General features: G+C 38.0%; 1 protein-coding gene across 1 annotated transcript in view; it reads left to right on the top strand.

Moving 5' to 3' along the window:
- The window catches only part of LOC125247963 (NACHT, LRR and PYD domains-containing protein 3-like), a 53,296-nt gene extending 28,321 nt beyond the window's left edge, over positions 1-24,975 (top strand). The window contains exons 10-12 of the mRNA XM_048159520.1: positions 24,008-24,156; positions 24,248-24,378; positions 24,466-24,975. Of these exons, the coding sequence (XP_048015477.1) occupies positions 24,008-24,084 (77 nt within the window). The 3' untranslated portion in view covers positions 24,085-24,156; positions 24,248-24,378; positions 24,466-24,975. The remainder of the gene's footprint in view (positions 1-24,007; positions 24,157-24,247; positions 24,379-24,465) is intronic.
- Positions 24,976-25,370: the final 395 nt, after the last annotated feature.

Genomic DNA, 25,370 nt, shown 5'->3' with positions numbered 1-25,370 from the left:
TATGTTAAATCAATATATAGGCTACTAAAACTCAGTGTACAGAATGGCAACATGATAGTATATACAGCTATGGAAAAAATTAAGAGACCACTCCAAGTTCAGAAATCAATTTTTCCATAGCTGTATATATATATATATATATATATATATATATATATATATATATATATCCCAGATAGCACACGTACGTCTGCAAGATGTTCTTATGATCTTATAGATGTCTTTTAGATGTCAGTTTTACATGCATTCTAAATCACAAACATCTTAAAGACATCTTCTAAACGTCTATTTGACCTCTGACAGGAAACGTCCTATAGACGTATTGCAGATGAGCAAACACTCTAAAAAAACACACACATCAAATAGACGTCTCCGAGATGTACGTGTGCTATCAGGGTATATATATATATATATATATATATATATATATATATATATATATATATTTGTTATGTATCTAAAATGTTAGTAAAGGGTTTTGAACTTAAAGTGAAGCATTCACGTGACTGGAAAGAAAGTGAGGCTTTGTTGTTCGTTAATCACGTGCGGGGCACAAACTAATGCAGCGTGTCGTGGAAATTTTCAATACTAATCCAACTTCGCCACTGACAATTCAAACAACCTCCAGTTGTCAATATAATATATAATAATCAGTACCAATACAGTACTACAGTATCTTTGAGGTAATTCCCATCCCGAATATAATACAATACAGTACTACAGTACCTTCGGGGTAACTCCTGTCCTGAATATAATACAATACAATACTACAGTACCACAATACTACAGTACCTTCGAGTTAATTCCCGTCCCGAATATAATACAGTACAATACTACAGTATCTCGAGGTAATTCCCTTCTCAAATACTTCTAATACATTTCTAATATTTCGAGGTAATTCCCATCCTGAATATAATACAATACAATACTACAGTACCTTCGAGTTAATTCCCATCCCGAATATAATACAATACAATACTACAGTACCACAATACTACAGTACCTTCGAGTTAATTCCCGTCCCGAATATAATACCATTTAATACTACAGTATCTCGAGGTAATTCCCTTCTCAAATACTTCTAATACATTTCCAATATTTCGAGGTAATTCCCATCCTGAATATAATACAATACAATACTACAGTACCACAATACTACAGTACCTTCAGGGTAACTCCTGTCCTGAATATAATACAATACAATACTACAGTATCTCAAGGTAATTCCCTTCTCAAATACTTCTAATACATTTCCAATATTTCGAGGTAATTCCCATCCTGAATATAATACAATACAATACTACAGTACCTTCGAGTTAATTCCCATCCCGAATATAATACAATACAATACTACAGTACCACAATACTACAGTACCTTCGAGTTAATTCCCGTCCCGAATATAATACCATTTAATACTACAGTATCTCGAGGTAATTCCCTTCTCAAATACTTCTAATACATTTCCAATATTTCGAGGTAATTCCCATCCTGAATATAATACAATACAATACTACAGTACCACAATACTACAGTACCTTCAGGGTAACTCCTGTCCTGAATATAATACAATACAATACTACAGTATCTCAAGGTAATTCCCTTCTCTAATACTTCTAATACATTTCCAATATTTCGAGGTAATTCCCTTCCTGAAGTAAGGTGATGGCGTCCTGTCAAGAAGCTACTATCACTACCTCAATCACACATGAACACACAGGTCTTTAGCATCTATACACTCTCACTGTCCTTCTCAGGTGTACGCTGGTCCGACACAGGATCATTAACACTAACTCCGAGTATTACAGCCTCACCCCGAGAGCGACTCTATAGTCTTCCAACACTATCACTGTCTCTGATGTGGTCTTTTGAGCGTAAAATCTTTAGTACTTCTATTCCTCAGCTGTGCAGCATATACTTGACATGACTTCCAAGTTGCTCTTTGTAGAAATGAAGTTTTATTTACAGCCGGGAGGTCATTCGTCACAACAACAGAGTGAGTCTCAATGAATAGAAAGATACATGCACATTTAAGTCTTACAGTTGAGTAAAAATCAGTGTCTTCTTCATTGTGATTTGTTCTGGTGATTGGTTTGTAATGATCTAAGCTAATCATATGACTGGTCTTTGACCTCAGCATCCTTAGTCTGCATTTTCTGTACATTTCATGTTGACATAAAATATTTCTATCACAGTCGTTAGTTGTAACACGCATGGTTTAAATACTTCCACACATGCTAGCATGAAGAAACTTATTTACTAGTAGACATATAGACAATATACAGAGAACAAATTGTGCCAAAATTCAGAAATCTTTGGGAGATATCACTGAACATTTATTTAACAATAGCAAAAGTAAAATAGATAAAAAAAGGTTTGTTGAGACAATCTTTAAGTTGGCTTGAAAAAGCCGGTCCAGAAAATTTGAAGCAGTTTTAAAAGTTTTCAGTTTTAGTTTTGTAGTTGCTAGGGTACTCAGGGTGGTTGCTATGGTGTTGCTATGCAGTTGCTAAGGTATTCTGGGTGGTTGCTATTAGATAGATAGATAGATATGAGATAGATAGATGGATGGATGGATGGATGGATGGATGGATAGATAGGTGGATAGATAGATAGATAGATTTAGTTTGATAGATAGATAGATAGATAGATAGATTTAGTTTGATAGATAGATATATTTAGTTTGATAGATGGATGGATGGATGGATGGATGGATAGATAGATAGATTTAGTTTGATAGATAGATAGATGATAGGTAGATAGATGGATTTAGTTTGATAGATAGATAGATAGATTTAGTTGATGATAGATTTAGTTTGATAGATAGATGGATAGATAGATGGATAGATAGATTTAGTTTGATAGATAGATAGATAGATAGATAGATTTAGATAGATAGATAGATAGATAGATTTAGTTTGATAGATAGATAGATCGATAGATCGAATCTTTCCTACAGTGTTTCCGCGAGGTCTTTGAACACGCCGAGGGAGGAAAGGAGGCGGGTGAGCTTCTTCTGACACTTCGTCAGGACAGACAAACCGCAGCGGAATATGCACTCACCTTCCGCACCCTAGCTGCACAAACATCCTGGGTCGAGGACACCCTCAAGCTTCTATTCCGCAAAGGGTTAAACGCAGAGCTACAATCTGAACTGGCTTGCCGTGATGAGGGGAGGAATTTGAACGGATTTATCAATCTAGCCATCCGCATAGACAATTTAAACAGATCGAGGCGTCCCAGTAGGAAGACACTTTCATTTCCTGCCACCACCACTTCTCTCAGTGATCCTGAACCCATGCAAGTCGGCACCACTCACCTGACTCTGGAGGAGAGAGACAGACGCATGCAACAGCACCTGTGTCTGTATTGCGGCCAGCCGGGCCATATGCGAGCCTCCTGCCCCACGAGACCCACCAGTCGAGGCACTTCTGCGGTGAGTGTCAATTCTAATTCCTCTAACATCGTAATTACAGCTATGCTGTTATATCAAGAGGGAATAATTCAGACCGAGGCTATGATAGATTCTGGTGCTGCAGGCAATTTCATGGACCTGGATTTTGCACAAGCCCACGGCTTTCCACTAATCCCATGCAATTCTGTGTTGTCAGTGGCGGCGCTAGACGGATGCCCTCTAGGGACTGGACGGGTTCGCTACACCAGTGATGACATCACTTAACAGATTGGATCTCTGCATAGGGAATCTATATGATTTTTCCTTATAAAATCTCCACGGCACCCCCTCATTCTCGGTTCTCCATGGCTCAGACAACACAATCCACAGATTTCCTGGTCAGACAATCAAATTACCCACTGGTCGGAGTATTGTCATCAAACTTGTATCCAGGCTCCTACATGTCCAGAATCCCACAAAACCTCACCCATCATCATCTCTCCTCACGATAAACTGCCCGCTGACTATCATGATCTTGTGGAAGCATTCAGTCAATCCAAAGCTTCTCAGCTTCCTCCTCATCGCACCAGCGACTGTGCAATCGAGCTGATCCCTGGCTCTACACCCCCCAGGGGGCGTATATTCCCACTATCCCAACCAGAGTCAGAGGCCATGAAGAACTACATCGAGGAGGAGCTGGCTAAGGGCTTCATTCAACCCTCTACGTCACCAGCATCAACAGGTTTCTTCTTTGTTAAAAAAAAGGACGGAGGTCTGACCCTGTATAGATTATTGTGGGCTTAACGACATCACAGTGAAGTTCCGGTATCCCCTGCCTTTGGTCCCCTCCGCTTTGGAACAACTACGCACAGCCCGGTTCTTCACCAAGCTCGACCTTCGCAACGCCTATAATCTCATCCGCATACGGGAGGGGGACGAATGGAAGACCGCCTTCTCCACTACATCCGGGCACTATGAATACCGGGTCATGCCCTTCGGGCTGGTCAATAGTCCCTCAGTGTTCCAAGCATTCATTAATGACGTCTTCCGTGACATGCTAAATAGATGGGTGATTGTCTACATCGATGATATTCTGATCTTCTCCGAGAACTACCCCGAGCATGTTCAGCACATACGAACTGTTCTCCAAAGACTCATTAATCATCAACTTTATGCCAAACTCGAGAAATGTGAATTCCATCAGACTTCCATGTCATTCTTAGGATACATCATCAGTGCGGAGGGCATTGCTATGGACGACAGCAAGGTTCAGGCAGTGTTAAAGTGGCCTCGTCCATCCACAGTGAAGGAACTACAACGTTTCCTGGGGTTTGCTAACTTTTACCGAAGGTTCATTAGCAACTTCAGTCTGACTGCAGCTCCGCTCACCTTCATGCTCAAAAAAGCAGGCACCCAGCTGGTCTGGTCACATGCATCTACAGCAACATTTCAAAGACTATAAGGTCTGTTCATGACAGCACCCATTCTGCATCACCCCGACCCTGAACGAGAGTTCATTGTGGAAGTAGACGCCTCCAGTACAGGAATTGGAGCGATTCTCTCTCAGAGACAGGGCAATCCTTCTAAGTTGTATCCATGCGCTTATTACTCATGCAAACTTACCCCTCCTGAACAAAATTATGATGTCGGGGACCGTGAACTGCTGGCCATGAAGGCAGCAATGGAACAGTGGCACCATTGGTTGGAGGGGAGTAAACATCCATTCACTGTGCTGACCGATCACCGCAATCTTGAATACCTGAAATCCTCCAAACGACTCAACCACCGCCAGGCCAGATGGGCGTTGTTCTTCACTTGGTTCCAATTCACAGTCACGAATCGACCCGGATCCAAGAACACAAAGGCGGATGCTCTTTCTCGGCAGTTCGAATCCTGTGCCAATCCGCCATCCAACAAACCGATCATACCCTCCTCCATAATACTCGCACCCATTCAGTGGGACATCATGTCAGAAATCGCTGAAGCACAGCAGGACGAGCCTCCACCAACCGACTGCCCAACTACCCATACTTACGTACCAACCTCTCTTCGTCAACGGGTAATACAAGAGGTGCATACCGCACCCAGCGCCGGGCATCCAGGCATCGCAGCGACCACCCACCTCATGTCCAACCGGTTCTGGTGGCCATCTCTCTCTACAGATGTCATCACATTCATTCATAACTGCATCATCTGCCAAACTACCAAGTCGTCCCGTCAATCACCTGCCGGTCTATTACAACCACTCCCCATTCCACAACGTCCATGGTCCCACATTGCTGTAGACTTCATTACTGACCTACCCAATTCACAAGGACATACCACAATACTCACCGTTGTTGACCGCTTCTCTAAGTCTTGCCGCTTCATCCCATTGCCCAAACTCCCCACAGCCTTGGAGACCGCTGAGCACCTCTGCAACTTTGTATTCCGCTTTTATGGCTTACCTGAAGACATTGTATCAGTTTGGGGACCTCAATTCACATCACGTCTATGGGTAGCTTTCTTCCAAAGACTGAACGTAAATATCAGCTTGACATCTGACTACCATCCTGAGGCCAATGGACAAGCAGAGAGACTTAACCAAGAACTTATCCGCTATCTACGATCATAATGCCATCAGAACCAGGCTGACTGGAGTCGGTACCTCTTCTGGGCTGAGTACGCACAAAATTCTTTGCACAAACCCGCCACGGGCATCTCCCCTTTCAAATGTGTCTTGGGATATCAACCACCTCTCTTCCCTTGGTCCGGAGAACCCACAGACTTACCTGCCGTCGATTACTGGCTGCAACGTAGCGAAGAGGTTTGGGATGAGGCTCATGTGCATCTGCAGAGGGCAGTAAGACCTTCAAAGGATCAGGCTGATCGCAACCGCCGTCCACAACCTAATTACAGACCAGGCCAATGGGTATGGTTCTCCACCAGGGATCTCCGTCTTCGCTTACCCTGCAAGAAATTAAGTCCCAGGTACGTGGGTCCTTTCAAAATCACAAGACAAATTACCCCAGTATCCTTATCGTTTAGCACTACCCCCAGAATACCGTATCTCACCCACATTCCATGTTTCTTTGCTTAAGCCCGCAGGTGGTCCGAGAGGAGAGGAGATCCTAGAGGAGACCAGTGGTCAGAGACCCCCTCCAGTCATCATCGAAGGCAAGGAGGTTTATCAGGTTCATGAGCTCCTGGACTCCAGACGCCGGGGCAGAATACTGCAGTACTTAGTGGACTGGGAGGGGTTCGGCCCGGGGGAATGGTCCTGGGTCAATACCGACGATATACTGGACCCCAATCTCATCTCTGAATTCCACAGGACCCACCCGGAGCGTCCGGCCCCTCGTCCCCGTGGAAGACCCCGGCGTCGACCACCTCCTCGCTTCAGGAGCCGCTCGCATGGGGGGGGGGGGGCTCTGTCACAGAAACGGTCTCTGTGGCTCCCTCCGATCGCCACCTGAGGGCGCCATCACCGGAGTACTAATCTTTTATGGACTACATTTCCCACACCACGTACCTGGACTGATTACACACCACCCAATCTTACACCTGCTGCTCATCCCATAGACTATAATTGACTCTCTGATCCCATCATGCTTCGCAAAGTCTTGTTTTGCTATGCATACATTTCTGAGCGTTTTCCCCTGTGTCTTGTTTATTCCGTGTATGACCTTGGACTGCCTTGAACCTCTGTACTCTGCCTGCCGCCTGCCTTGTGACCATTCTGCCTGGACTCTTATTACTCTTGTATTGTCTGCCGCCCGTCCTGATCTACTGCCTGGTATTGTCTCTGATTCTGTCTTGCCTACTACATTGCTGTTGCTGTTGTCTGACCCCTGCCTGTACGACCTTGATCTTGTAATAAAGCTGCAAATGGATCTCCCCGAGTCTGCTGCCCCGTTACAGATAGACAGACAGATTTAGTTTGATAGATTGATAGTCTGATGGGCTTCCATAGTTTAATTTTGAATTTTGACAGTTGGAGTTTGAAAGTCTTGGCTCATTTGAACATTCCGTCAATGAAAGTCAATGGGATTTTTCAGAGATTTTAACAGTCATTTTTAGGAAAGCCGTGAGTCGGATCAGTTAGAAAAGATATAGCAACTAACTTCAGAACAGTCTGAAGTTCTGAGCCGAGTTTGGAGTTTGTAGAGTTAAAGCTCTAGGAGGAGTTAGAGTCAGAAATTTAGTCTCAGAAGAGAATATCATAAAAGTAAGTTGGCAGTTTCTTAATTACTTAAGCTAATTTTTCATCTATATTTTTGTGTTTATGTAAAATTAGACAAATCTGATATTATTTTAATCTCCAATCTGTTGGTTCTTTAATGCTTCACTAACTATCAGAAGACACTAACCAGGTTTATAATCCAGATTGGGTTCGTTCTGCGTTACAATGTGTCTCTACTAGAACTACACTATACAGTTACAATATAATCAACTTTTGTGAATGTCTGTTGAGAAACCATGGAAAAAAAGATAAATAAAGACTGAGAGGAAGACCCTGAACATCCAGAAAATATTCTTTACAGCATTTGTACCGTCTCGTCTATTTATCTGGTCTTCTGTGTTCACTGTCAAACACAAAATGATTTGCATTTGAAGTTCTGTGAGATAAAATCCTGCAGGCGCCCCTGAAATGAACAATGACAGACTCATGAAATACAGTGACAGGCTTTGATCAAAACTTCATTAAAGCACACCTGTTTTGATCCTCCATTTTAATCTGGAGCGTTTCTTCACAGCAGACCTGAGAGTCGATCACTGAACTGATGGATGCTTTAAGATTCACAACTACACATGAGATTCTGTGAGAGAGGAGAAGATCCTAAATCAAGTTCAGATCTGAGACAAATCCTACATGAACTCGTCAGATTCTAGAATAGATCCAGACCAGAGCAAAGCATGCTGGGAACTGCCCAGTTTCAGTTGGTTCAACACAAATGATGAAGTGAACTTCAGTTTGATGTGTTTAAGTGGATTTACTCAATTAAATCAGGACAGAATGTGCAGTAATTGTGTGCTTTAACTCATTTTAATGAAGTTCATTTAACAAGCAGCAGAAATCATGTTTACAGTGTAGATTAAAAGATGGACAGATTGATGATTCCTGATTGTGATGTGTTTTATCTCCATCAGATTCCCATCGGATCACTCTGGATCTGAACACAGTGAATGAACGCCTCCGTCTGTCTGAGAGGAACACAGTGATTACTTACACTGACACACTTCAGTCGTATCCTGATCATCCAGACAGATTTGATGTGTGGCAGGTGTTGTGTAGAGAGAGTGTGAGTGATCGACGCTGTTACTGGGAGATTGAGTGGAGTGGACGTGTGTGGATATCAGTGTCATATAAGAGCATCAGCAGGAAGGGAGAGGGTTATGAGTGTGTGTTTGGATTTAATGATCAGTCCTGGAGTTTGATCTGCTTTTCCTCCAGATACTCATTCTATCACAATAAGATAGAGACTGATCTCCCTGTAAAGCCCATCATCAGGAGAACAGTGAATGAGGAGAATCACTATAGAGTAGGAGTGTATGTGGATCACAGTGCAGGAACTCTGTCCTTCTACAGCGTCTCTGGAGACACAATGATCCTCATCCACACAGTCCAGACCACATTCACTCAACCGCTCTATCCTGGGTTTACTGTTTATAGAGGATCATCAGTGAAACTGTGTTGATGAATCAGAACAGAGAGACTCTACCCATAATGCTTTGAACTGATGATGAATCAGAACAGAGACTCTACCCATAATGCTTTGAGCTGATGATGAATCAGAACAGAGAGACTCTACCCATAATGTTTTGAGCCGATGATGAATCAGAACAGACTCTACCCATAATGCTTTGAGCCGATGATGAATCAGAACAGAGACTCTACTCATAATGCTTTGAGCTGATGATGAATCAGAACAGAGCTGATGAATCAGAACAGAGACTCTACCCATAATGCTTTGAGCCGATGATGAATCAGAACAGAGAGACTCTACCCATAATGCTTTGAGCTGATGATGAATCAGAACAGAGACTCTACCCATAATGCTTTGAGCTGATGATGAATCAGAACAGAGAGACTCTACCCATAATGCTTTGAGCCGACGATGAATCAGAACAGAGACTCTACCCATAATGCTTTGAGCTGATGATGAATCAGAACAGAGACTCTACCCATAATGCTTTGAGCTGATGATGAATCAGAACAGAGAGACTCTACCCATAATGCTTTGAGCCGACGATGAATCAGAACAGAGAGACTCTACCCATAATGCTTTGAGCTGATGATGAATCAGAACAGAGACTTTACCCATAATGCTTTGAGCTGATGATGAATCAGAACAGAGAGACTCTACCCATAATGCTTTGAGCTGATGATGAATCAGAACAGAGACTCTACCCATAATGCTTTGAGCTGATGATGAATCAGAACAGAGACTCTACCCATAATGCTTTGAGCTGACGATGAATCAGAACAGAGAGACTCTACCCATAATGCTTTGAGCTGATGATGAATCAGAACAGAGACTTTACCCATAATGCTTTGAGCTGATGATGAATCAGAACAGAGAGACTCTACCCATAATGCTTTGAGCTGATGATGAATCAGATGTTATAGAGTCTCTTCATTACATTAACACTGAAATATCTCGACACAATAAATGTGTGTTAATGACTCAAAATCACATGATGAAATGAATGTTGAAATATTGTAATAAATGTTGAATTCAGTTTTCATGTATATTGTGTCATGGGGTGTCGTTATGAGGAGCAGGAGAGACACTTAAAGATTTAGATCCACTAACCCACTGAAAAATAACATCAACAATCAATTTATCAATTTAATCATTCAAACAGAAATGGACATTTTTACTCTCAACTCTCAACTCAACTTTATTTATAAAGCACTTTCAAAACCATTAAAATGGACCAAAGTGCTGTCCATAGGTAGGCTGATCAATAACACTAAAATACATACAAACATCATATACATTAAAACAAGACACCAGAAAATCAACAACAAATCACTCACAGTTCTCAGACCTAATCAAACGCCAAAGGCTTGATTAAATAAATAAGTCTTCAATTCCTTTTTAAAAATATCCATGCCTGATGAGGTTTTTAGGGATAGTGGCAACACATTCCAAAGTGCAGGAGCCACAACAGAAAAAGCGCGGTCTCCACTACGCCTCAAGCGAGACCGTGGGACGGTCAGGAGCATATTCCGAGAGGAGCGAAGGTGACGTTGAGACTGATAAGGAATTAACATATCTTTTATGTACTCAGGAGCTTGATCATGTAGTGCTTTAAAAACAAACATCAACACCTTATATTGTATTCTGTATCTAACAGGTAGCCAGTGAAGGGATATCAATAAAGGTGTTATGTGATCCCTGTTTTCTGGTATTTGTTAAAAATCTCGCTGCAGCATTCTGGACACACTGAAGACGAGTAACCAGTGATTCACTTATGCCCAGATAAAGAGCATTACAATAGTCCAGCTGGGTTAAAACAAAGGCATGCACAACAATCTCCAAATCCTTGTACGAAAGAATTGGTTTCAGTTTAGACAATTTTCTTAATTGAAAGAAAGATGATTTCACAACGCTGTTAACTTGACGATCAAAGCGTAAGTCAGAATCGAAAAATACTCCAAGGTTCTTTACATAACTTTGCATATTGTTGGACAGTAGTCTATTATTTCCAGCCGGAGCATTCCCAAGCTCCTTGTTCCCAAACATAATAAACTCAGTCTTATCCTCATTTAATTGTAAAACAATTATTTGCTAGCCATCCCTTTACCTCAGTCAAGCACTTATAAAAATTAGTAAAAGATGCATAACCATCACACTCCAAGGGAAGGTACAATTGTAAATCATCAGCATACAAGTGATAATTAATATTATGCTGCTTAAAAATAGACCGCAGGGGTAACATATACAGAGAGAACAGAGTCGGACCAAGGATTGATCCCTGAGGAACCCCCCAAGAAATAGCAGCGGATGCAGAGACATAATTTCCAATTTTAACAGTGCATGTCCTGTCATGCAAATAAGAGGAAAACCACTTAAGGGCTACACCATTGATTCCTACATAGGGCCCTATTTTAACGATCTGAAACGCAAGTGTCAAAGCGCGAAGCGCAAGTAACTTTGTGGGCGGGTCTCGGCGCTGTTGCTATTTTCCCGGCGGGATAAATGGCTCTTGCGCCCGGCGCAAATCTAAAATGGGTTGGTCTGAAGTAGCTTCATTAATCATAGGTGTGGTTTGGGCGTAACGTGAAATAAACCAATCAGAGTGTCATCTCCCATTCCCTTTAAGAGCGAGATGCGCTCGCGCCATGGCGGATTGCTATTTACATTGCGTACACGCGATGAGTTAGTTAATATATATGTGTGTGTGTGTGTATTGGCACGATTGTTCAATTAATTAGCCAATTTCGTTCATCATTATAAGTAGTAATAGGCTGAATTGAAAATAGGTAGCCTAATTCTAATACACGCAATGACTATTCATCATTACATTTTTATATTTATGTACACAATAATATTCTTTTACACTGTAATCCTTTTGTTTTTAATATTTGGCATGTTTGTGTGATGCGCATCCCTGTGTGTAATAAGCAAAGTCAACGCGCACTGTGGACGCGCCCAGAGGCGCAGTTTCTACCAACGCGCTCTAACAAAAAAATATTGCGCCATTGACTTTAGACCAGGTTTGAGTTGGTCTATGGCGCAGTCTATTTTCAGCTCCTTAAAATAGCAATGCGCCTGAACACACCTCCTTTTTTGCGCTGAACCGCCCAGGGAGCGCAAGTTCATTCACTAGTTTAGCGACGTGCTTCTGTGGAGGGAAAAGCGCGCTTTGCGCGGGTGCAAAATAGGAATGACACATGCGTCGGTGTACAAAGTCAATTGCGCTGGGTGCAAGATAGGGCCCATAATCTCTAAGGCGGTCTATTAAAATAGCGTGATCTAAAGTATCAAAGGCTGCACTTAAATCTAACATCATTAAGGCAACACTTTTCCCAGAGTCAATACTTAACAAAATATCATTCGTAACCTTCAATAATGCTGATTCTGTGCTATGTTTGGTCCTAAATCCAGACTGAAAAATATCCATTATGTTATTTACAATCAAGAAATCTGTAAGTTGATTATGGACAACTTTCTCTAAAATCTTATTCATAAAAGGCAATTTCGAAATAGGTCTAAAATTTTTTAACTCATGCGAATCCAAATTATCTTTTTTTAAAACCGGCTCAATAATAGCATGCTTAAACCTTGAAGGTACAATTCCATGATATAAACTACTATTGATAATCAATAGTATATTAGGACCAATAGTGTCTACAACCTCTTTAAACAATCGCGACAGGAGAACGTCATAATGTGAGGTAGTCGGCTTTAAATGCATTATTATCTTTCCAACTGGGCTAATGTAATAGGTGCAAATTTGCTTAAACAACGAAAAGGATTAATTATATCGGCTACAACATTGCCTACAGGCACAATATTCGACCGAATAATAACAACCTTATCCATAAAATATTTTAAAAAACTATCACACAGATCCTTAGACGGGGAAGGAAAATAATTGATAGACGGACTCAATACTTTATCTATAGTTGAAAATAGTACCTTCGGATTATTTGCATTATGAGATATAATTCGCGAAAAATACGAAGATCTAGCGCAGTGGTCTCAAACTGCCGGCCCGTGGGCCATTTACGGCCCGCCCTCCCCCTCTACCCGGCCCGCGACGAATCTCAAAAATAAAACATAATCCGGCCCGCTAAATTATTATTATTATTTTTCTCCAGTTGCTACCTGACTGATATGCAAAGAAAAAGTCACCGTTCTATGGGGGCATTCACATATCGCGTCACATAAGCGGCCGAGCCGCATTCTCCTTCTTTCCAAAGCGCTTTCGCTCCAGTGGCGTCTGTCGTTGTTATGCAACCATGAGCCGCGCTCTCAACCCGTGAGCGCTCTTGCCCAAATTACAGTAAAAGCACTCGACTTTGTCACGAGCATCGATTTAAACCACCGAAACGCGTCCAATGCAGCCATTAAACGTTACCGATGCTCAAACGCAAACTGACAAATGCGCTGCCAGGTGTCTGTCAAGAAACAGAAGAGTGTACATATGTATTCAGGGATTGTATTGTTCAGTACAGTGTTGGTCAGTGCAAAATTTTAATGTTATTTAAGATAACATAAAGTAAGGGAAAATACTTCCACTAAATATTAAATACTAATAATGTATGTAACAATGAGAGATTTTTATTTGGCAAAATAAAGTTGATATATATATATATATAGCTCCAGTTTTTTGTTTATTTCTGACCCCTCCACACCACAAGTGTTGATGGTTTTGTTCCTAAATTACTATATATTTTTTATTCCATGCACCTTGATGGATGTGAGACGTTGCACCAGACTATTGCAATTAATAGTATATTAGGCCTAGTAGTATTATATTAGTAATAGTATTATATAATTATATTACACTCTGTAACAATGAGAGAGACACTGCTGTTTACATTTAGTATGGTAAATAGAATATTTATAGTATAGGTATAAAGATATTTTAGTAGGCAAATTTGATGTAAATGAGAAATAATGCAAAGTAAATTTTCTGAAATGTTGCGCTTTCTTGCGCTTGAATGTTAATATGGCCCTCCTATGAGGTGTCAATCACAGAAACGGCCCCCCGCCAATTTGAGTTTGAGACCCCTGATCTAGCGGCTCTAACAGCATTTTGATAGTTTGATAGAGATTCTCTAAGAATATCATAAGATATCTGCAATTTATCTTTCAGCCACTTGCGCTCTGCAAGCCGACAAACCCGCCTCAAATTACGCGTTACATCATTTAACCACGGTTGTTTTTTAACTTTTTGACATCTCATTTTAAAAGGCGCAACATTATCCAAGATTTCAGAGCATACATGATTGAAAGAGTCCACCAGTTCATCAGGTCCCACAACTGACAATATGGTAGGCTCAATATGAAGGGCTGATTCAGTAAAGGCAGTTGAGAACGCACTAGGTGTAGAAGTAGTGATAACTCTGGACAACAATGATGGAGGCTGATGACAGTCATTTGTTGTAGAAGTAAAATTAAACCTAATAGGCATATGATCCGAAATGGCCATTTCTTCAACACAAATATTTTCTATCATTAACCCCAAAGAAAAGACCAAGTCAAGTGTGTGGCCATGATCGTGTGTTGGTCCGGAGACACATTGAGATAAGTTAAATGAATCAACTAAATTCAAGAATTCCTTGGTCATAGGTTTACCAGGACAACAAACATGAATATTAAAATCACCCATAATCAAAATCCTGTCAGCAGATGGAACAACCACAGATAAAAACTCACAAAATTCATCAAGAAAATTCTTATTATAACCAGGAGGCCTATATATCAAGGCACAAATCACTGGCGAGGGCAAGTCAATCTTCATTAATTGAACCTCAAAACTCTTTGAACTTTCAACAGGCAGTAACTTGCACTTCATCATGTTATTAAAAATAACAGCCAGGCCTCCACCTCGACGATTACTTCTCGAAGTACTTAAATAGCTACATCCCTTTGGTAAAAGCTCAGCAAGAGGACTCGTATCAGCATCGTTTAACCAAGTTTCAGTGATAAGAAGAAAGTCCAGCCCATACGTTACATAATAGTCATTCAGGATGAATGTTTTGTTGACAACTGAGCGTGCGTTTATCAAAGCCATAAGCACTGTGGTCGACTCAACAGGCCGATTAGAGGAAGAAACAGCACTTAGCTTCAATGCCCCAGCTCGTCTCACGGAGCGCAAATTTGAATGCATCACGCCTCCGCGTCTCATATCTCTCCGTGTAATCCAACGCAATGATGGTGATGTGGCAGGCAGAACATGTAGCAAATAAGAAGGCCGCAACTCCGCTATTGGTCTAGCTCCACTATTCAGGATCCTCAATTTCTTAAGCTTCACCAAGACTCCAGCCCGTGTGCCTCGTCTCCTGCGGCGTCTCCTCTTCCAGCACGCGCATCCAGTTACCTGACAGACTTTAAAAGGCGGCTGGAACATGCATGGCTGTTCAGCAAACAATTTCAAGTTCAAGTTCGAATCACGGCTGCACATATCCAAGGCCGTAGATCGAAGACTTAGCAACGAAAGGCGATCATAGATCAACCATGAGCAATCCAAATAATTTATAAAACATAAAAATAAAACAAATAAACATGAAACGGACATCCTAAATGTGGAGCGACGGCAAGCCAACACACAACCTGGCGCCATCTTGAAAATAGGAACAGAGTCTGGGTGATGTATGAATGATTTACATGTATGAATAAATACACAAACTTAAAACTGTTTATTTGATTCATGTTTTAAAACATAGATTAACAGAATAAAAAGTACATTAATATTTTTTTTTTAATTTGCATTGGCCAATTGCTTTTCTTTATCCATTTGTCAATCGAGTTTAAAATGCCATTGGTCAGGACACATGTGGAGCAACCAATCAGCTTTCACCTCAGTGTGAAGAGCCAATCCTCTGTCACTTGTGAATGTAACATGCGCTGTCATTGGACAGTGAGAACAACTATTGGTCAGAGCCGTTAAATATGAGAGTTGAGACCGAGGCCGTTTCTCAATATGCGTACTTGTCTGTACTTGTGCTCTCGTGGACTTGTGAAACGTCATCAGTCGCTGTCCAAGTACTGTTCCAATTCAAAGTTCACATCTAGCCAAGTTCAGTTCAAATTCCCGGATGTGTTCTTGATCCGCCCCTTTTATCGAGGATGCATCGAGAGGTAACTTGTGCAGACTTGAGACAGCCAGGTATCCCAGAATGCATCTCGCACTAACCAGCAAGCGTCAATAGTAAAGGAGAAACCCCGCATAATTTAAACATATTACTGTTTTTATGTCATGATATGTAGTTTTAAGAGTTTTTCAGGCGAGAATGTGTTGGTTTAAAGCTCAAATTTGTGTTTTATTGATACAGATTGCGCCTTTCTGACAATTTGATCTGACGTTGTCGGAGTTGTGAGATCCAGGCGATCACCGGACGCTCAGCGCTCATGTACCCAGCCGAGAGCAGCCTTATCTCGGCTTGTCCTTCTGACGTTTGCCGCTGGCTCCGTTTTGGCTGAGGGCAACGTGACGTTTGTTCATAACTTTATATATGGCTATTTAACTTTTGTATCCTACTAAAGCGCTGATTTTGTACGCTTGACTGAATTGTTTGCTTTATTTCTTATTGTATATTCTTACCTTTTATATTGATCATTAAAACTGACATAAAACAAAGAGACATGGTTTTGTTTTATGTTATAGCCTATTTCATTTTATTACAGTGAAGTTAATCAGAGTAAGCACAGATAGTACATTTAATATTTTTGAAATATATACGAAAAGAGGCAGGGTTGTTTAATATTTTGTTTTGTTATAAATATATGCACATTGCAGATAATCAATCACTGGTTGCCTGAGACTATTAATATGTTTTTGTTTGTTTTTTTTTAAATAAAACGAAAAGAGGCAGAGTGGTGTTTTATAACAAATTTCGTTTTATTGTTGGCTAAAATATACATAAAGAGATAACCGGAGAAGCCAGAGCGAGCTGAGTGACGTTATCAAGAACGCTGCTGTTCCATTTGCAGAATCACCGGACTTGTGTTCTCCCGTCCACGGGAGCTCGTTCTCCGAGTCGAACTTGCCAAGTCATAACTACCAAGGATGCGAGTCCGAAGTTTGCAAACTTGGTTTTGAGAAACGGCCCGGGTGTGTTTCATACGTCCTTAAAAGTGAAGCCGCGGGCTCTTTGATCGCCCCCTGGTGGCTGGATGCAGTAGAAGTCATAAACCCGCCCTCTCAATGCAAACAACACTTTACATTAAGGTTCCCTTTGTAAAGGGTTTATAAAGGTGTTTGTTAATGAGTAATAAGTCATTTACAAATGCATTATAAATCATTAATAATGCAGTTATAACTGCTTGAATAAAAAGGCTACTTTAATGCAATACCTGCCAAATAGTGAGCCATTTTAACTCACATGTTATAAATGCTTAATTCATTGTTCACCACAAGACCAGTAATATGACCAGTAATAATATTAATGTAAAGTGGAAACCTGTTAACCATTTATTAATGAGTTATGAATATTAACAACCTATGAAAAGGAACATTAATGTAAAGTGGAAACCTGTTAACCATTTATTAATGAGTTATGAATATTAATAACCTATGAAAAGGAACATTAATGTAAAGTGGAAACCTGTTAACCATTTATTAATGAGTTATGAATATTAACAACCTATGAAAAGGAACATTTATGTAAAGTGAAAACCTGTTAGCCATTTATTAATGAGTTATGAATATTAATAACCTATGAAAGTGACCCTTAATGTAAAGTGGAAACCTGTTAACCATTTATTAATGAGTTATGAATATTAATAACCTATGAAAAGGAACATTAATGTAAAGTGGAAACCTGTGAACCATTTATTAATGAGTTATAACATTAATAACCTATGAAAGGGAACATTAATGTAAAGTGGAAACCTGTTAACCATTTATGAATGAGTTATGAATATTCATAACCTATGAAAAGGAACATTAATGTAAAGTGAAAACCTGTTAACCATTTATGAATGAGTTATGAATATTCATAACCTATGAAAAGGAACATTAATGTAAAGTGGAAACCTGTTAACCATTTATTAATGAGTTATGAATATTAATAACCTATGAAAAGGAACATTAATGTAAAGTGGAAACCTGTTAACCATTTATTAATGAGTTATGAATATTCATAACCTATGAAAAGGAACATTAATGTAAAGTGAAAACCTGTTAACCATTTATTAATGAGTTATGAATATTCATAACCTATGAAAAGGAACATTAATGTAAAGTGAAAACCTGTTAACCATTTATTAATGAGTTATAAACATTAATAACCTATGAAAGGGAACATTAATGTAAAGTGGAAACCTGTTAACCATTTATTAATGAGTTATGAATATTCATAACCTATGAAAAGGAACATTAATGTAAAGTGAAAACCTGTTAACCATTTATTAATGAGTTATGAATATTCATAACCTATGAAAAGGAACATTAATGTAAAGTGAAAACCTGTTAACCATTTATTAATGAGTTATAAACATTAATAACCTATGAAAGGGAACATTAATGTAAAGTGGAAACCTGTTAACCATTTATTAATGAGTTATGAATATTCATAACCTATGAAAAGGAACATTAATGTAAAGTGAAAACCTGTTAACCATTTATTAATGAGTTATGAATATTAATAACCTATGAAAAGGAACATTAATGTAAAGTGGAAACCTGTTAACCATTTATTAATGAGTTATGAATATTCATAACCTATAAAAGTGACCCTTAATGTAAAGTGGAAACCTGTTAACCATTTATTAATGAGTTATGAATATTCATAACCTATAAAAGTGACCCTTAATGTAAAGTGAAAACCTGTTAACCATTTATTAATGAGTTATGAATATTAATAACCTATGAAAAGGAACATTAATGTAAAGTGGAAACCTGTTAACCATTTATTAATGAGTTATGAACATTAATAACCTATGAAAAGGAACATTAATGTAAAGTGGAAACCTGTTAACCATTTATTAATGAGTTATGAATATCAATAACCTATGAAAAGGAACATTAATGTAAAGTGGAAACCTGTTAACCATTTATTAATGAGTTATGAATATCAATAACCTATGAAAAGGAACATTAATGTAAAGTGGAAACCTGTTAACCATTTATTAATGAGTTATGAATATTAATAACCTATGAAAAGGAACATTAATGTAAAGTGGAAACCTGTTAACCATTTATTAATGAGTTATGAATATTAATAACCTATGAAAAGGAACATTAATGTAAAGTGGAAACCTGTTAACCATTTATTAATGAGTTATGAATATTCATAACCTATAAAAGTGACCCTTAATGTAAAGTGGAAACCTGTTAACCATTTATTAATGAGTTATGAATATTAATAACCTATGAAAGTGACCCTTAATGTAAAGTGGAAACCTGTGAACCATTTATTAATGAGTTATAAACATTAATAACCTATGAAAGGGAACATTAATGTAAAGTGGAAACCTGTTAACCATTTATGAATGAGTTATGAATATTCATAACCTATGAAAAGGAACATTAATGTAAAGTGAAAACCTGTTAACCATTTATTAATGAGTTATGAATATTCATAACCTATGAAAAGGAACATTAATGTAAAGTGAAAACCTGTTAACCATTTATTAATGAGTTATAAACATTAATAACCTATGAAAGGGAACATTAATGTAAAGTGGAAACCTGTTAACCATTTATTAATGAGTTATGAATATTCATAACCTATGAAAAGGAACATTAATGTAAAGTGAAAACCTGTTAACCATTTATTAATGAGTTATGAATATTAATAACCTATGAAAAGGAACATTAATGTAAAGTGGAAACCTGTTAACCATTTATTAATGAGTTATGAATATTCATAACCTATAAAAGTGACCCTTAATGTAAAGTGGAAACCTGTTAACCATTTATTAATGAGTTATGAATATTCATAACCTATAAAAGTGACCCTTAATGTAAAGTGAAAAACTGTTAACCATTTATGAATGAGTTATGAACATTAATAACCTATGAAAAGGAACATTAATGTAAAGTGAAAACCTGTTAACCATTTATTAATGAGTTATGAACATTAATAACCTATGAAAGGGAACATTAATGTAAAGTGGAAACCTGTTAACCATTTATTAATGAGTTATGAATATTCATAACCTATAAAAGTGACCCTTAATGTAAAGTGAAAAACTGTTAACCATTTATGAATGAGTTATGAACATTAATAACCTATGAAAAGGAACATTAATGTAAAGTGGAAACCTGTTAACCATTTATTAATGAGTTATGAATATTAATAACCTATGAAAAGGAACATTAATGTAAAGTGGAAACCTGTTAACCATTTATTAATGAGTTATGAATATTCATAACCTATAAAAGTGACCCTTAATGTAAAGTGGAAACCTGTTAACCATTTATTAATGAGTTATGAATATTCATAACCTATAAAAGTGACCCTTAATGTAAAGTGAAAAACTGTTAACCATTTATGAATGAGTTATGAACATTAATAACCTATGAAAAGGAACATTAATGTAAAGTGGAAACCTGTTAACCATTTATGAATGAGTTATGAATATGAATAACCTATGAAAAGGAACATTAATGTAAAGTGGAAACCTGTTAACCATTTATTAATGAGTTATAAACATTAATAACCTATGAAAGGGAACATTAATGTAAAGTGGAAACCTGTTAACCATTTATGAATGAGTTATGAATATTCATAACCTATGAAAAGGAACATTAATGTAAAGTGAAAACCTGTTAACCATTTATTAATGAGTTATGAATATTCATAACCTATGAAAAGGAACATTAATGTAAAGTGAAAACCTGTTAACCATTTATTAATGAGTTATAAACATTAATAACCTATGAAAGGGAACATTAATATAAAGTGGAAACCTGTTAACCATTTATTAATGAGTTATGAATATTCATAACCTATGAAAAGGAACATTAATGTAAAGTGAAAACCTGTTAACCATTTATTAATGAGTTATGAATATTAATAACCTATGAAAAGGAACATTAATGTAAAGTGGAAACCTGTTAACCATTTATTAATGAGTTATGAATATTCATAACCTATAAAAGTGACCCTTAATGTAAAGTGGAAACCTGTTAACCATTTATTAATGAGTTATGAATATTCATAACCTATAAAAGTGACCCTTAATGTAAAGTGAAAAACTGTTAACCATTTATGAATGAGTTATGAACATTAATAACCTATGAAAAGGAACATTAATGTAAAGTGGAAACCTGTTAACCATTTATGAATGAGTTATGAATATTAATAACCTATGAAAGGGAACATTAATGTAAAGTGGAAACCTGTTAACCATTTATTAATGAGTTATGAATATTCATAACCTATAAAAGTGACCCTTAATGTAAAGTGAAAACCTGTTAACCATTTATTAAAGGGGTGGTTCAATGCGATTTCACTTTTTTAACTTTAGTTAGTGTGTAATGTTGCTGCTTGAGCATAAACAGTATCTGCAGAGTTACAGCACTGAAAGTTCAATGCAAACCGAGATATCGTCTTTTAAAGTTTAATGACTACAAAAACGACCGGTTTTGGACTACAACGGGTTGGTGACATCATAAACTATGGTGGCCGAGAGAGCTCAACGCGTTGCAAATTAAGAAAACATCTTCATCAGTTTGACAACACATGCGCTGCAAAATCCCACAACACTTACAAATAGTGAAACGCGCTGCAAATAGACAAACGCACTGCAAATAGTGAAACGCGCTGCAAATAATGAAACGCGCTGCAAATAATGAAACGCGCTGCAAATAGCACAGACCACAACGGAAATGTTTCAAGGGGACCCAAATAAGTGACGAACCCTACTGGGACCTGCTTATTGTTTAAAGCAGAACTAAGTAACTTTTTTTACCTTCATAAATAGTTTTCTAAGTCCTTACGATGGTTAATTGACTTGTAGTGGTGTGTTTGAGGCGAGCACTAACCCCCTCTGGCACGTCTACGCCAGAATACAGCACTTGCAACTTGAGCTGCACCGACCCGAAACAATCTCGCCTCGTGTTCACGTTCACGCGAGAGTGACAAAATGCTTTACGGTAATTCAAAAACAATGTATATTATGACTTTATAAGACAATTTCGAAAATTACCCACCTCCATCGAGTGTACTGTATTTGCAAAACTACTGCGCTGGTGAGCGTTGTAGTCGTTGTAATCCAGAGCTGCGCTTGGAGTATTTACGACAGTGTGATTCACTGAAGGAAACTGTAGGGGCAGCTTCGCAAATCTTACTGAGTTCTGCTTTAATTGTCTACTCGCAGTGGTGTTGTCAATGACCTGAAAGGTGAGTTTTTGTTTATTTAATCATCCTGATCGTATAATTGCCTAGTCTCTTTTTATATTATTGGCCTAAATAATCTGACACGGTACACAATGTTGAACATTATATTGTTGCATATATTAGCTGGCTTAATTAAGCATCTTATACCCCCGTTTCACAGGCAAGGATTAAGCTAGTTCTAGAATAAAATGTATGTTTGAGCTGTTCTAACTGAAAGCAACATATACTGACATATCTTAACCCCTATTATGTTCCACTGAGCAAAAAAAAATTGTATCCACTTGATATTTGCTCTTCTTTAATGTATAAATGAGTCTAAAAAAAAAAATTGTGAAAACTCATTTTTTTATTAGATTTTTTTCATGTCCACTACAATGGACATCAGGGCTCAAGCAACAAAAAATCTGTCATATTTTAACCATACAGTTCTTATGAGCTAGAGTTCAAACACAATATGTGAACCATAGCATTGAATATTTTGAAAAGAACACATACTGTAACAAAGAGCAATGCAATACGAATGTAGAGAAAATGTAAAATGATAAGATGAATTCTCAAAAAACTTGTTTTATTACTTTTGTTGTTTGCAGTGGGTGAATGGGAATATGTGTGTATGTGTCTGTGTGTGTTTGTGGTGTGTGTTGTGTGTACTTGCTGTTTTTGATACATATGATTGCGTGCATATAACATCAGGGCATCAGTGTGTGTGCGCGCGCGCACATGCGTGTGTGTGTGTGTGATTCTGTGTGTGTGTGTGTGTGTTGAAGTGTATGCACTTATTTCACATTTGCTATTTCTGTTTTTCACTAAAACTAATGAAAAGCTGAATGACAGCTTATGATCACAACATAGAAGACAAAATTTTTGCAAAATCAGAAAAAAAAAAGAATTTTTTTTTTGATTAAGACCCAATGTCCATTGTGATGGACATCAAACTTCAAAAAAATCCTGTGTTCTTCAGCTCTGAAAGATTTTCAAATTAACTTTGAATATTATCACTTGATATTATTAAGATTATAATAGATGTAAGTTGATGATGCCATGAACATAGATCTTCATATAAAAGATAAAAAAGGAGCTCCTCCTGTCTAGTTGGTTAGTCATGCCTGTCTTTGGTGATGCCTGAAGCACAATCAGATTAAGTTCTGGGTCATTCTTTCATTGTGATTGGTAGATCAGGGACTAATTGGTGACCAGGCAGTACTTATATTATAAAAACATAAAATCTTATTGGTTTAAACCAAAATTCATGTGATGTCCATTCCAATGGACGTAGGGTCTGAAGGGGTTAAAATGTCACTGCCATTGTTTTGTTTCAATACGCCATGTAATGTTTTTTTTTGTTTTTTTTTCCTAGTGAACGTTTATAAAAGCCACTTAAATGTCCTTATTGAACTTATTTAATGTTTAATAGGCTAAGCCCTGTCTGTAAAACTGGGCCATAATGTTCAAGGTTCACGAAAAAAAAAGAAAGGTTAAACCAGGTCAGATTAAATTGCAGATTGATGGTATAATTAAAATATTACAATTTATTGAAATCCTTTTAGTAATGAAAGGACATCGGAATGCAATGTGCTAATTTCAGTCATATTATCTTTTTCAGATCAATGTATTGTCCTTTCTGTGGCATCCAGTGGCCGACTTTGCCCAGATTTTGCAGTTCATGTGGGCGAGATGTAAGCTTTGTTATAGAGAACACCTCTAGAACTGCAGGTGATGATGACCATGTGTCATGTCCGACAGTACCCAGAGGTAATATTCTCTTACTGAGCTCCATCCATCAAATTACTTTTCAGTCTCGTCAGTCCTTTTCTCTGTTTTTGATTGTGTGTGTGTTTTTCAGTGACTGATGCATGTGCCATTCCAGCGAAGTCAGCTTCAGCTGTTCTCCAGTTCATGAAATACAGAGAACTAAAAGAAACTGAAAGGAAATCATTCTCAAAAAGTAAAAAGAAATCAAATAAAACAGTAAAGGTAAGCTAATCTTTTATTAAGTTAATGAAGTTGTCAGACAGAACAGTATTATCATTTGTATTCTGCCTTTTCTTTCTGATGGTCTAGATTTCTATTGGGATCATGAGCAAGACCAAGAATGGCTTCAAGCCCATGAGAGGAAAAAACCTACCTCTACATGTTGATCCCCAGTGGTCATCTGAGCAACTTTTACAAGCTGCTGTGAAAAAACAAAAAGATTTCAACCAAGACATGGAAGATGGAGAATATGTCTTGCTTTATCCAGATGGCTCTCAGATAAAAATATCCCTGGGACTGACACACCTTTTACCATTGGACAATACAAAGAGGCCATTGGAAAGGCATATCAAAGGATTACTCTGTACATCAGTACTCTTGAGGATTTGTTGTCAAAGGTTAAGTATTAAAATATTATGCTTTATATATATTTTATGTGGATTTAAACTAAAAACAAAATAGTTTCTGTTACAAGTACTTTAAGTACTGAACATGTAATTTGAAATAGAGATTTAACACAATTTTTTGTGAGGTCATGAAGATGACTCCATTTCAGAAGATGAGGATGATGATGTTGTTGTTAGAGCGCAACCCAATATGTCACCTCTTTCTGACACAGTGGTAGGTACATCTGAGGAATTTAGGTGTTCAGCATGTCGGTGCTTACAGTACAGCTATAATGCAATCATTAAAAATAGCAAAGAATATACAGTGTTAAGGCTGTGAATGAGTTTAGATTATAATGTTTACACCTCACAGCTTTGGTCAAGTCCCGAAAGAAGTACACCAGAGCATAGACAGTGGTAAGTGAAATTTCTGCTGACACTTTTTTTTGGTCCCTGTGCCAGCTATATGAATGTATGTTTATTTTTAAAATTGCTATAAAGAAAGCATTTTATGTTATTTACAACACAATGATAATCTACTAATCTACTGATCTACTAATTTGTTATAGGTCAGCCACAACATCTGTGGCATCAACATCCCAGTCATCT

This window comes from Megalobrama amblycephala, linkage group LG15 (assembly GCF_018812025.1).
Source record: "Megalobrama amblycephala isolate DHTTF-2021 linkage group LG15, ASM1881202v1, whole genome shotgun sequence".
NCBI classification, from domain to species: Eukaryota; Metazoa; Chordata; class Actinopteri; order Cypriniformes; family Xenocyprididae; genus Megalobrama; species Megalobrama amblycephala.
The sequence above is the reverse complement of the archived record's forward strand: the minus strand, read 5'-3'. Positions and strand labels throughout refer to the sequence as shown.